Raw genomic sequence first — 14,836 nt, forward strand, 5'->3', positions numbered from 1 at the left:
CCTTATAATTTATTAGACTAATTTTTTTAGCTTTAAGTTAGTTTTTCAATCAAACATAACCTAGTTTTAAGACACAATAACAACTACTCTTTGTCTCTCTCGTATCGTTGTATCATTGTGTAAGAAAAAATAAAAATTATCTTAAAATAACTTTATAAAAATCAATAACTTTATGACACTATTATCATCGAAAATGCTAATGACATATTTTCTAACACACTTATTTAACATACTCTATTATTGTTAAAATTTAATAAAATTAAAAAATAAAAAAGATTCAATAAATAAGAAGTTAACTAGTTTTATTTAGTATACATTCAGCACTATTTTTTTTCAGGCAAGTAAATATATTACTTGAATTTCCACTGTTTAAAATTGGAATATTAACACGCATTTATATATATATATATATATATATATATATATATATATATATATATATATATATATATATATATATATATATATATAAGTATACCGTAGTTCACATTTTCTTTCCCTTCTTTTTCGGCTATATGTTCACTTTTCTTGTCTGATTGACATTTGAGCTGTCAAACAGAAAGGCCTGCTTTTTTGCTCTTTAAACAGTGGCATATTCTCATATGATTCTATTTGCACTCTTCTCTTTTATCTCATCTCACCCCTAACTTTTGATTTTTTGGTAAAAAAATCGTTTTTGAAACTAAGTTTTTAAATGTATTTTTTTTATAAGATAATATTCTGAAATCTAATATATGATTTGGAAATTGATTTTAAGAAAGAATGTTTTTAATATATTTAAGGAACTAACGCATTTGCGTATTCCTAAAACAAGGTTTCAAAAATTAGTTTATGTGAAGGATTATTTTAGCAAAACAAATTCAAGAAGAATCATCCAACAATTTCATATTTTTTCAATTTTACCCTTTCATCCGTCCGTATAAGGCATAACATTATAAAATAAATAATGTTGTTATACATAACATTAAAATTTCTAATGTATATTTAATGCGTATGTAAATTTAAATAATAAATTTTGTGACAATTAATTTTGATATAATTCATACGAATTATTTAATCTGTATATTTTTTATAAATAAAAAATATTTATTATTATAAAATTTAATATATATTAAATTTTGTAATAGTAATCTTTTTAATGCACAAATGAGTAATTTAACATACTAATAATTAAAAAAAATAAAAACTTTAAGGAATTAAAAGAAAAACCAATATTGATGAACTTTATCCATATAAACCATATGGATCAACTTGATCCCTATGCTTTATACATACGGACTTCATACTTACGGATTAACTTCATCCGTATAATTCATAGGGATCAAGTTGATCCATTTGTGAAAAATCTGTTTATAGATCACCACTAGCCAAAAAAAGTAACTTGAAAAGAAACATCGAGTCAGGGACATTTTTGGCTTTAACAAAAAATGTTGGGTGAAAAAAACCTAGCAACACCCTTATTTGGGTCATAGGCTATGGAATAGACCACCAATAGTAGGGCTGATGTTAGGTACACCCAATATTATTGTTGGTGCATCCAGCATTTTTTAAAAATGTCAAATGCCCCTACGCTTTCTTCGCATTTGTGTTGGGTATACGTGAGAATGATCCGTAAATCGTACGAATCAAGTTGATCCGTATGTTGATATTAAGCATTCGAATCAAGTTGATCCGTAAAAGACAATCAAGTTAATCCGTAAAAGTCTTTTACGGATCAACTTGATCCGTAAAAGATGATCCGTAAGTCTTTTACGGATCAATTTAAAAGGCTTACGGATCATGGACATTTCAATTGTTGGGTACACCTATCATCAACTAAACTGTAGCTCAAAGACAAAGATTATTTCTTTTTGTACCCTACTTTTCTTTCTTCCCCCTCCTATTAAATAGAAGGCGTATAAAGTAAATAACTCTTAAAATATTTATCTACTTTATACATCTTCTATTTATTTATGGCCTTCTAACAACTTTTATACTTAACGGTAAAAAGAAAAAAGTGAATTAACTGGTTTACCTACTACTGACTGGCTACCCAGTGCTTCAATAAGATCGGGTCGATTTTTACAACACTCATTGATACCATTCTTTTAACAGTTTTATCTAAAGTTTCCTCCCGAAACTAAAATAATAATAATAATAAAAAATAGAGCTGCATATGACGTTCAGATTTCTTTGCAAGTGACATGGATGCTGCTTAAGAATCTTAAGCCAATTTTTCTTTTCTTTTTGTGACACAAAATAAAAACTAATTGTCTGTGGATCAAACCGATCCAAGTAGCAAACAAAGGTTTCCAAGGATTGCCAACCTGATAGTGATGGGTGATGATATACTTGCAAAACAAAGCTTAGACTTTCCATATTAGATATATAACATCATAATATAATATATTTATATAACAATTGAACGTGGTATTCACAAGGTCACACCTAAAGTAGCAAACCGACAAGGTCTACTACAGTTAATAGATACATAGTGGGATTTCTTAAGCATGCCGATAAAGATCGGGTTGGATTTCCTTTCCTAGCCATGCAAGCGTATGGAAAAGATGACTTTGTTGGGTGAAGGAAACTAAAGAGGGTATTTATAGATGGGTTGCAAACTGGGGGGAGATTGTGTTTCCAGTTAAGGAGATGAGAAAGAGTCACCCAGTTGAAGCCACTTCTGTTCTTGGGCAGTGCCGGTATTGTTGGCTTCTGAGGTGCCTATGAGAGCTTCCAGAGCGGTTTTGGCTTTGTTATTAAACCTGCGTTGCCTGATACGTCGAAGGATTGCATGTTTGTCCATGCTTTGATGAGAAGACGCTTTGGATGACAAAGAAGACTTCAACTTGAGCTGGCTCGATATCATACCCTCTGTGGTTGCACACTCCTTGTCAACTAAGTTGTCAAGATTCTCCTTCTCTCTATCTGTCAAAGCAGATTGAGATCTGGAAATCGTGAAAGCCATTTCTCTCTCTTTCTCTCTATTGAGAATCTGAATCTTTAAGAGCGGATACTTGATTATTGAGGTTCACATATATAGTGACTCAGGGAAACATATTACTAACTTTTTTATGTGAAATTTTTTTTCTCGTGTTTATTTCTGGGAAATGGTTTCAGTTTCTTTTCAGCCAGTGGTTTTACTCAAACAGGGGTTATAGCCGAAAATATGGCGGTAGAGAGAAAGAGCGCGTGGCAAAAGGATTGACACCACACCATCAACATTCAGTTGCCTCTGTTAAGTAGTGTGGTGTCAATCTTACATGATGCCACATTTTTTGCTTTTCCTACGTGGCCAGTTATGGTGAAGAGATATTTCGGTTCATCATTTACTGCAAAACCGATAACATGCATTGGGTTTGGAGCATAAAGAATGTACTGTACTAGTATAACGCTATAATTATTAAAACAGTTAAAGGCGGTATGCAATAAATCGAATTTTATATAACAGAGGAAGACGAGTAAATAATTTTTACAGCAAATTATTCTCACCTCTCAAATAGGGTGACTATTTAGATAATCAAGATCTCCGGTGCATCAATTACCACTGCTCCAAGATACTCGTATTAGAGAACCAATCTCAATTGTGTTCTGGGGACAAGTGAGATATTGACCACAGTTACGTAAAAAAAATGATTAAATTGTTAGTACCAAAAGGAGGGAAGGATTAAACAGCATTGGTCGATCAGAAACCAGTGAAGTCAATACTGGAGGTAGTAGGACCCTTAATACTATTTAAAAGGTATTGAATTTGAACGTGAAGTTACGCAAGCTTGTCACCGATATTCTCATGTACACGATGGGATTGTTTTCGGCATGTCAAGGCACAAGGGGACATCACATTCTATTTCTTTTGCGAACATAAGAAGTAAAATTTGTTATTCATCATCATTTTGGTCAATATAACTCAATAGAAAACCACTAACTACTCTCCGTGCTACAGGATTGGGAATGCCACGGCATAGACGTCCATCAATATATGCCAACAAGCCAGACAAGACAAATTTGCCGATTCCCCATTTTCGAATGAAGCTCACTTTCTGCACTTTTTGACTAGAGTTTTCTGGCACTTCGGCATCATTGCCAACATCCTCTGACTTCTTTCCCCATTTTATGCTGAACATAAACTTATTAGCCTGCCTTCGCAGAATGCGTATTGCAAAGCTAACAAAAAGATGTTCGCACAATGTCAACACTGTTGGCCCTATTCTCCATTCCTGACACAAATATATATCCCCGAATCAATAACTTCACATATATAATTGGCAAAACTACTTACGGCCATTAGTGATTCTATATCAAGAAGTATGCAGATTTCCAAACAAGTCAAGCTCTGAATGTTAAACTAACTAACAATAGTATATAAGATAATCATATATAGAATCACTTTGAGGCAACTAAACTAGTGCATTCCAGGCATGCAGAGAAGTATTAGTTCGGAAAGATATTTAGCACGATATCATAAATATATATACCCGCAATTCTCATATAAAGAAACGGGGATACTTTAAATGAAAGTAGAGAAGATAGATGAGTCATCATTATAATCATGGGAAATTATTGCTGTGACAAAATATGACAAGCAGGGAGATGGAAATACCAAATAGAGAAGAAAAAGATCAGATAGTGGGATAAAGGAGACACGCTCACTAGAATAGAACATACACTTTCTCCACGAAGACGGCTTAAAGGGCGCGATGTGGTTGAGGGATCTCCTTTTAGCAATGCCTTGCTCACAAGGAACTCCTTAACACGACCCGTTATCTCATTGATAAGAGAATGATTTGGAGGTAGGTTTTTCAGGATAACCTAAACATGTACAAGAGTCCATCACAACCGCACAGTAAAGGGCAAAGTTTAATATATTTTTTATATCGAAAAAAAAATCATTAAGAAAGCAAATGATTATAAAGATAGGAGGATAACAGGTCATCCACCAGACGACTAACTAAAGGATATTACAAAGAAGAATAAAAAAAAAGCTCAACAGTAACAATGCACAAAGACAGCACAATCACTGTGCAGATCAAATTCCACACTCCTTAATCAGTTGTCCTTCATGCATACTCAAGATATTTTGTTTAATGATTTTCGAATTTGTATGCTCTCCAGTATTAAAATCCAACCTATCACTTCACTGCATAACGTACATGAAAAGTTGTGAACATTCTCAAAACAAGGTTTTGTGATTAATTTCAAAAGAATGTGCTAGTGTTGGCATGCAATGCAATTTTTCCAGATGTAGTCAAACTTGAAAGATACTCAGTTATGCATACCTCACCAACTTATATGAGCACTTAGCTCAACTATTACCTGATTGTCAATAACTCTCACTCTAAGGTATTCTTGTCTATAAACTGTATCAAGCATGGCTTGGATATATCCTTCAATGTATAACTGCACCAGGCCACAAATCTAATTATTAGCAGACAACCAAATCAAGATTTTCAAAAATCAAGATGGAAGAACTGAAAGTATAAATATTTCTTTTGTCAAACATTAATGTATAAACATAATCACATAAGTTAGAAATTGAAGTCATTAGCATAATTAATCATTATCCTTAGAACTCTTCGTAGATTTTGTTAGAATATCTAGAAATATCTTGTAAAAGTCTCTGACAAGTAATAATTTTCTTAATCCAAAAGTTGAAGGTACAAGACAGATTATATAAAATATAACCTGAGCTAAATGGGCCTGTGGGCCTAATACTAAAAGATATTGTAACATCTTTCTTAGAATAAATAACATATTAAATGATCTTATAAGAGTATACATTTCTTGCAGTATATTTTTTACTTAGTTGTTATTCTAACTATAGTTAGTAGTTAGTCAGTTTATATTTAGTTGTTTAGACTGTTAGTTCTGACAGCTTTGTGACATCTGTATCAACTAACTCAGGTTAGTTGACAGTTATCCAACTATATAAACAGACTTGTAATCTGATTATACTTTGGGTTGAATAATATCTGTTCTCTCAATCTCAATCTTTCTCTTCTCTCAAATTCTCTCAACTCTAGTAAATCTCTTAGGAGTGGTTTCCATATTTCATAATATTGCGCTGAATTGGTTTGTATCTGTTGCTCACTATTGTTAGTGACTTAGTTATCATTTGTTAGGACTGAGAATGAATGCCCCATACAGTTACAAGTTTACTATAAAAAGAGGAGGAAAGGGGGGAAATTAGTAACGAGGGTAGTTTGGGGAAAGTGAGAATGTTATTAGGCTGTGGTGAAAAGTGAGGTCTGTTAGTATAAATAGTGTGTGTTAAGGGAAAGAGAGGGCATTATTCATCAAATTTGTAAATTGAGCTTAGGCTCTTTGTGAAGGGGCAACCCTTGGAGGAGGATTCATTCTCCTAGTTCTTGTACTGTCCTTACCCATCAATAATATTCTCTCTTTTCATCTCATCATTTCTTGGTTCCTAACATCAGTCTAACAGAATTTGACAATATATGCTACGAAGATTGAATCTGGCATTGTGATCAGTACTCATGGACAAAAACTAGGGCTAGACCACTTTATATGATGTGTTGCATTACTAGAATGAGATGCAAAGCATGAAACAGAAACCCTTAATACTATATCAATATTTTTTATTCTAAAGAACAAATAATAACTTCCTAAAGATAAGATCCCTAATAATTAGTCTAGTGTAATGCTGTGTACAGTTGCATTTATTCAAAAATATAATATTCAGTTCTTTTTCATTCAATTTCTAGTTCTCTTAGTCCCCCCACCCCTCATATCATATGTTTGATACATGCATACATTCGTTCAACCTAAGAAATCGGAAACAATTTTTTTTTAAAACAAAAGAACAAAGAAAGAGATAATCCGGGGTATAAGCATACAACCCAAGGGAATGAAATACAGAGATTTTATAGGCACAACAAGATATTATTTAACACCTCATCGACTCCTGGACTTCGATCAAGCAATATTTTTCTATCTGGACCACCTTCCATCAATGCAGTTCCCAGAACTGATGGCTCCATAGCCAATTTTAGAATTCCTTGGTGAAAGCCACTCACCTTAAAAATTAAATTTGTCAAAATTGCAAATATGAAACACATCATAATTCAATAGAGAATAAATCCAGCTAAAATTATGGTAACTGAATTAACAAACAAAAGGTGGTAATTCATTACCAATCCATTGAAACCATTCGCCTCTGCACCTTTCAGAACAGAATCCGATATTTCAGCTACAACTGCAAAAGCTATATTGGAGCCAGCTGATCTCAACTGCTGACCAGTCATGAATTGATTAATATGCTGATACCCCACAATGACAGTGTAATTCAATGAAAAAAATAATAAACAACAAAAAGATAAGAACTTACAGTTTTCCCTAAATCACCAAAGTACCGTTTTGTCCCTGAAAAACCTTTACCTTTGATACATTTACTTATAATTTTAAAAGTACCTGATCAATAGCAAAGCAGAAAAAATTAATACAAATAGTTAGTAGAAATACCGTAGGAATACTTGTCCTAATGTCATATTTGAAATAGCAGACACAACTATCACCCTGCACTTACTAGAAAAGATTAATTGAAAAATAAGTGAATTTTGCAAATGGACACTAATTTAGGATGGGCAATTTTTCATCATGGCTGAAGACAAGTTCCTCCTTCTAATCATTGGGTCCTAGTAAATGCTCTTTTAGTAAGGGTTCTCAGTAAGCCTTCTGGCACCTTGATCAATAAATTTTTATATGCTTATTATAGCTTTGAACTTGACTTTATTGGATGGTTATTTTTTTTTTATATGGGCATTTTAGTTGAGTTTTGGATGTTTAAACATAATTGGACTTTATTGAAAATCCTTGTTGATTTTCAAATTTTAGCTCATTTTGACCTTGTCTCTAACAGGGTGCAACTAGAGCTACAGAGGTAGAACTTTGCCAAATTAGGATTGTTATTAAAAAAAGAGTAGGTACACTATCTATAAAAGATGCAGACTATGGTCCACCTCATGGTAGTGCATGTTTCTTGGAGGAAATCTGATGGAATGCAATATTAAGCAAAATATAATTGCACAATCAAGTGTAGAAGTGGAGATTCGAACAGTGTCACAGTATCAGAGAAGTGTTATGGATGAAGGTCATACTTGATGACCTAAAGATAAAGTATGAGAACCCAATGAAGCTATTTTGTGAATGATTTTGTTATTAGTGTTGCACACAACTCCAATGCAACATGATAGAACCAAGCAGAGAGATAAACACACTTTATTAAAGAGAAGCTACCCTACATCCTTTCGAGACTCCAATTGGATGATGTATTTATCAAGGGACTTCCCACAGCAAATTCCAAGAACTTACTAGCAAGTGGGGAATGATTGAAATCAATTCACTAACTTGAGGAAAAGTTTTGAAAATAGACACCAACTTAGGATAGACTATTCCCCGAACATATTCAGATTATTTTGTAATTATTAGGATAGATGTTATTTTTCGTATTTTCTGTCTTTCCTTTAATAGGTTTAGCCTACAAATATAGATTAGTGCTTGTATTGGAAACATCGTAAAATAATATTTGGTTTTCTTCTGCTCCAAGTGTGAGTAACCTTTCCCACTTATCTATTTGTTCATCCAAATCTACAAGAACTGAGTTCAAGAAATATCATTGAAAATAAAATGATTCTCAGTTGAAAGTTGATATTGAATCTCCTAAAGATGAGGAAAGGCCATAAGGGAGTGCATAATTTGCATCCCATAATCGGTGCTTCTTTATCTTTAAATTCAACTCTAATGTGAATAACCTGCTAGTGCTGCATAAAACTATTTACTGCAAAGCCACTACTCAACAAATGTTACACCTATCAACCTGCAAAGAAGATTACATCTTAGGTTCTCAAATTCTAAGTCAAAATCAAAATGCAAGGAAGATACTACAACACCATTATGCTGCCATGGGAAGCTCTTTTAGTAAACACTGTAAATTACCAAATGGGGAAAACTTTAGCCAAAAGCCACATTATCCCTAAAACCTACAAAATCAATCATCTTATCTTAGATTTTCAGTACCCCTAATAAGAAATCACTCAAGAAACAAACAGTATGTCAAACTTTCATGAGGAGGTGTAAATTTAGGCTATTGCCTATTCATGACTATGTATATTGCATGGATACAGGTATGGTACCAGGACACGGTACAGAAACAAGATACGACAAAGTTTTAAATTTGGAGTACAAGACTAAAAGTACATTATGCAATATATTTTTTAAAGAAATTATATAATACAAAACCACACAATCACACGTGCGTGTGCATTAGCAGTATCACTTCATGATAAAATTATATAAAACAAATAATACTTTTCTTTAACACTATCACTTTAGCCACTATTTAATTATTTACAGAATGATGTTTCTTGTCATGAAGGATATTATAAACATTTTCTCTCTAAAATCATTGGAAAAGCTTTCATTAGAAATTCATAAAGTTAACGCCAATATTTGAACATTAAAAGGGCATTAATATAAAATAAAAAGAAATGCAAACTGGGAAAAAATGAATGTTTGCCTCTCCAAATGGTATGGAGCAAGTAAACAGAGAAATAATGTTGATGCCACCACTAAATTGGAAATACTTACCTAATAGTAATACTCCTATTTCATACAAGGCATATCATCCCATTAGCAGTATTTTTCAATTTTCTCAATCTAGGGATGGACAAAATTTCTGAATAGCTTAAGGAAATCCTCATCCAAATTCATTATATGTACATGGTTTAAAATATCTAATATACTAGGAAACTAAGAAAGTGAGGAATCTAGAATAGATAGTTATGTTCAGGGGATTCAAATTTTAAGGTAAATCAGCTTAAATATTAGAGGGGGGGAGGCATTCAGATTGGTTAGCACATGGGAATTGGGCCTTAGTCCAGTTGTAGAAAGGGGAAAGCCTTGGAAGGAGAATTTTCTACTTTGGTCTCTGTTTTTTTAATTTAATAAAACATTGCAGAAGTATTCTTTCACTTTGCACTACTGAAAACACAGAATCTATTTCTGGGTTCTTAACACAAAATGGAACTTAATACAAAATACAAGTGGGAGCAGACAAGAAGCCCATAGAGCATATCATATACCTAAGGTGAATCCTGGAAGATTTGCCAATCCACGGGACGGATCAAAGAAGACATCAAGAGATGATGAAGCCAAGTCATCAAAAATAGAAACAAAATCTGGAGGAAGCAAGGGGCTTCCTTTAGCAATATATATGGCCCTCATTGTATACCTGGACAAGCTCTTCAATTTTCAGTCGTGACTTTGATATAAAATTGAAAAGAGTATTTCATAGGCTTACCATGAATAATGTTGTGCACATTTAATAAATAATTCACGCATTGTTATCAAAGCATGGGTAATCAGGACCCCGTTCAATTCTACTACCATATTTTTTATGGGAGGCACCTGAGAAGAGCAAAATGAGTATTAACATGACTAAGTACATAAGTATGCATCACAGTTTAGAAAACAAGGCTGATGAAGTATGTTAAACAACCTTAATCACACTATGAATTAAGGACCTCAGAGCCTCCTGCGTTGAGCTGTAACTTGAACGTGATTCCCCAGGGATAAAGTTTGCAATGATCTACAAAACACAGGATAGATTCAGAAATAAAAATGAAGTCAAAATATTCAAATTTAAGGAAGGATAGATATTAATGAAGGACAAAACCTTTATTGGATGGATTTCAAAATGATCAAAGTAAAACCGCTGACTCTCTGATTCATTAAGAGATGTCCTCCAAAATGATGCAATTTTCATTAATGTCTCCTCATCAAGGTTCAAATCAATTGGCTACACAAAATGGTATGTCAAATCAGCACTACCAGTTCACATATGGAACAGTTGAATTGATTCCTCACAGTTGAATATTATTGGCTTCTTAAAATCTAAAAAATCTTAAAAGCAAACAAAATCCAGGAACAAGGGTAAAAAAGGGAGATAAAAAGCTAGCGTTCAGCTTTACCTGAAGAAAAATTGATGAGTATCTAAATTGCTTAACATTGGAACTTGATGCAAGTAGAACAAAAACAACCGTCAGTACACTATCATTTGAGTCACAGTAATCTAATTGATGTCTGCGAAGCATTGATGCAAAGGGAGCTCCATTCCACTTAAGCTCCAAATTGATGTACTGGAACAATAACAAATAGGATATGATCAACAAAGTCCTTAACTGCAATAATTTCCTTGAGACTTGGTATTTAAAAAGGTGAATTAAATACTACAAGGAAGTTGTGAAGTTGAATTAAGCATTTTAATCTTATTACCTGTAAACTGAACTGGTTATATGTCTGGTGATTATTAGAAATACTAATCATGTGCAGATTCCCAAGCTTTGCAATTACAATTGGTGTAAAATCTTTGCTCTCATTGTCATCTTCTTCCTTCACAATGGAAGCTTCGTAATATCAGTAGCAATTAGCAAGTGTGCAAATGTTTCAAAACAGAAAAGTGGAGTTTAAAACTTGGGAAAACAAAAGGCATAACTGTACCTGCTGTGCTTTCACTGTGAATGGAATATGATAACATATTGTAAACAAAGAAAAACGAAGTCCCTTTTCCAAGGGAAACATTTCATGACACTAAAACTTCACAATCACTATACTTTTGTCAATGTTTGAAATTGTGCCATTGATATTATCCATATAAAATCCTTAATTACAGATATATGTGAAATACCCCGTTCCATTTTATTAGGAAAGACTAAACAGAATTGAAATGAATGGTGGAGCTTATTATGATTACTCAAATTATAATTGGGGTACAAGCTATCCTTATATAGAAGGAAGCTACAGCTGCACTGTACAGCCGTTATATATTCTAACAAACTAATTATGAAATTATTTTTCTGTATATTTACACATATAGTGTATTTACATACACCAATACCCCCCTCAAACTCATGAGGAAGGTTTTCCAGAGGAAAATCCTTTCGCATGGAGTTTGGCCTTAAGAACCTCAAATCTGGATGGAGAGCAGTGTTGTTAAATGGCAGCCATGGCGGAAAGGCGTGGCGGTTTTTTGAAAAAACGTCACCGAATAGCGGTGGCGTGGCGGGTTGTGAATGGCAGCGCCATGGCGGTCATGGCGGCGTGGCGGAAATGGCAGATTTTTTTTGTTTTTTGTCCGCGGTAGGAGTTGGGCTGACCCGACCCAACCCTACCCGGTAATTCATTCAAAAGTGCAGCCCTCCCCTCCCACGCAGTTGTGAATCAGAACGCAGCCCTCCAACTAAAAGCGCACTCAGCCGCAACGCCCCGCACCCAGCCGCGACACCCCCTGCACGCAGAACGCAGCCAACAAAGACTACCCTACGGCGGCGACGAGCACCCGCACGAAGGCAGTCAACATCGCGGGCGAAGTGGTGCGGGTCAGCTTTTATTTTTTTTTAAATTTTGTTTTTGCTATTTAACACCCCTTTTTTCTGTCTACAGCTTTTTTTCCTTTTGCTATTTGACACCCCTTTTTACTTTTGACAGTCCCATTTTTATTTTTTTTCTATTTGACACCACATTTTTTTTCTATTCAGTCCTCTTTTAAATGGCTGAACCATCATCTAATGCTGGTACTGCAAGTGCAACGAGAAAAAATAAGACAGACTCAGGCTGGAAATATTGTCATACACTGGTGGAAGGAGATACAAACACCATTGTTTGTAATTTCTGTGAAAAAATCACAAAGGGAGGAATAACCAGAGCCAAACAACACCTAATTGGGAAGTCGGATAACGTTGTAGCTTGCAAGAAAACTCCACCAAATATAGTCGAAGAGTTGAAGAAATATATGACTACCAAAAAAAGTGGGACCACTTAAAATACTTCTGGCAGTGGTAATATGGAAAATATAAGAGATTTTGAATTTGGTGAACCAATTGGATGTGATGGAAGTGAAGAAGATGAGTTTGCGGACTCTTGTAATGCTACTACAAGTGCAAAGACAAAGTGTGGACTAAAAAAGGACCAATGGACAAATTTTGTAAGAATCCAGAAAATGCAATCAATCGAAGAAAAATGGAGATGTTGAGGCAAATGAACAGAAGAGAGTCAATGGATAAGAATGAAGTATTGAAGATGCATCAACATATTGCTCGCTTTTGGTACTAAGCAGGTTTGTCATTCAACCTCATTAAATTGAAAAGCTTTGAGAATATGGTTGCAGCCATTGGTCAATATGGGCCACATTTGCCCATTCCTAGCTATCATGACATCAGAGTTCCACTCTTGAAGAAGGAAGTTGAATATACTGAAAATTTGATGAAAGGCCATAGGGAGCAATGGGTCAAGTATAGTTGTACTATTATGTCCGATGCATGGACTGATCGGAAACAAAGATGCATCATTAATTTTTGATTAACTCTCAAGCTGGTACCATGTTTTTGAAGTCTGTTGATGGCTCTGATTTTGTAAAGACAGGTGAAAAGCTTTTTGAGTTGCTTGATGCCATTGTGGAGGAAGTTGGAGAAGAGAATGTTGTTCAAGTTGTAACCGATAATGGGAGCAACTATGTTTTAGCGGGTAAGTTCTTGGAGGAGAAAAGGAAACATATTTATTAGACTCCTTGTGCAACTCATTGTATTGATTTCATGCTTGAAGATATTGGGAAACTTCCCTTGATAAGGAAGACAATTAGAAGGGGAATTAATCTAGTTGGGTTTATCTATGCCCATTCTAGTACCTTAAGTTTGTTGAGAAATTTTACAAACAAGAGAGAATTGGTGAGACATGCTATTACTAGATTTGTCTCTTCTTATCTAACCTTGGAAAGGCTCCACAAAGAGAAAGTCAATATTAGAAAGATGTTTACTTCTGATGAATGGACCTTGAACAAGCTATCTAAGGAGCCTAAGGGAAAAGAAGCTGCAAAGGTAGTGCTCATGCTTTCTTTTTGGAATAGTGTGATATACACTCTTAAAGTCATGGCTCCACTTGTGAAAGTGCTTCGTCTTGTTGATGGTGAAAGGAAATCAGCCATGGGCTATATTTATGAAGCAATGGACAAGGCAAAAGAAACAATTATCAAGTCTTTCAACAACAATGAAAGCAAGTACAAAGATGTGTTTGCAATCATTGATAAAAGATGGAATTGTCAGCTTCATAGGCCATTGCATGCAGCTGCCCACTTCTTAAATCCAGAGTTCTTTTATGACAACACTGACTTGGAGTTTGATTTTGAGGTCACCAATGGTTTGTTTGAGTGCATTAAGAAGTTGATTTCACAATTTGATGTGCAACAGAAAATTCTAACCGAGTTGCATCTTTACAAGATTGGTGTTGAACACTTTGGTTCTGACTTTGCAATGGCTCAAAGGAAAACTCATTCTCCTAGTAAGAAACTTTTACCATTTGACAGAAATTTTTTTATGTATTAGTGTTATAATTCAGAATTCTAAGTTATGCTCTTAGTTGGTAATTGGTATTGCAGCATATTCGTGGCGAATATTTGGGTCACAAACTCCAAATTTGCAAAAGCTAGCTATTAAAATTTTGAGTTTGACTTGCAGTGCTTCAGGATGTGAAAGAAATTGGAGTGTGTTTGAGCAAGTAATTGTGACTAAACTCTAACTATACTTTTTAATTTTGTTTAATTTTGATGATCAAGTTTTATTTGGAGTATATTTGAGATTGAAATCAACATTTATTTGTTATGTTGTAGATTCATTCCAAAAAAAGAAATAGGCTTGAGCACAAGAGGTTGCATGATTTGGTGTTTGTCAAATACAACCAACAATTGAAGCAAAGATATAATGCAAGAGATGAAATTGATCCAATTTCTCTTAATGATATTGATGTGTGCAATGAATGGCTCGTGGGAGAGATGGATCAAGATGATGATAAT

General features: G+C 34.2%; 1 protein-coding gene and 1 pseudogene across 2 annotated transcripts in view; both read right to left on the reverse strand.

The window, feature by feature from the left end:
• Window positions 1–2,223: 2,223 nt before the first annotated feature.
• Window positions 2,224–3,123, reverse strand: LOC114389450. Its single transcript, XM_028350132.1, has one exon. It carries the CDS (start codon window positions 2,945–2,947, stop codon window positions 2,624–2,626), a length of 324 nt encoding a protein of 107 aa, XP_028205933.1. The 5' UTR covers window positions 2,948–3,123; the 3' UTR covers window positions 2,224–2,623.
• Window positions 3,124–3,403: 280 nt separating this feature from the next.
• Window positions 3,404–14,836, reverse strand: part of LOC114389449 — a 43,978-nt pseudogene continuing 32,545 nt past the window's right edge. The window contains exons 25-36 of the transcript XR_003661773.1: window positions 11,269–11,385; window positions 10,965–11,132; window positions 10,670–10,792; window positions 10,493–10,582; window positions 10,295–10,401; window positions 10,077–10,225; window positions 7,325–7,407; window positions 7,131–7,226; window positions 6,891–7,013; window positions 5,293–5,376; window positions 4,645–4,788; window positions 3,404–4,196 (exon numbers count right to left, since the gene is read on the reverse strand). The product of XR_003661773.1 is annotated as an uncharacterized LOC114389449 (transcript). The remainder of the gene's footprint in view (window positions 4,197–4,644; window positions 4,789–5,292; window positions 5,377–6,890; window positions 7,014–7,130; window positions 7,227–7,324; window positions 7,408–10,076; window positions 10,226–10,294; window positions 10,402–10,492; window positions 10,583–10,669; window positions 10,793–10,964; window positions 11,133–11,268; window positions 11,386–14,836) is intronic.

This window comes from Glycine soja, chromosome 16 (assembly GCF_004193775.1).
Source record: "Glycine soja cultivar W05 chromosome 16, ASM419377v2, whole genome shotgun sequence".
In the NCBI taxonomy this organism is placed as follows: domain Eukaryota; kingdom Viridiplantae; phylum Streptophyta; class Magnoliopsida; order Fabales; family Fabaceae; genus Glycine; species Glycine soja.

Coding starts and splice junctions, on each gene's coding strand:
- LOC114389450 (XM_028350132.1), bottom strand. CDS start 2,947: ATGGCTTTCACGATTTCCAGATCTCAATCTGCTTTGACAGATAGAGAG.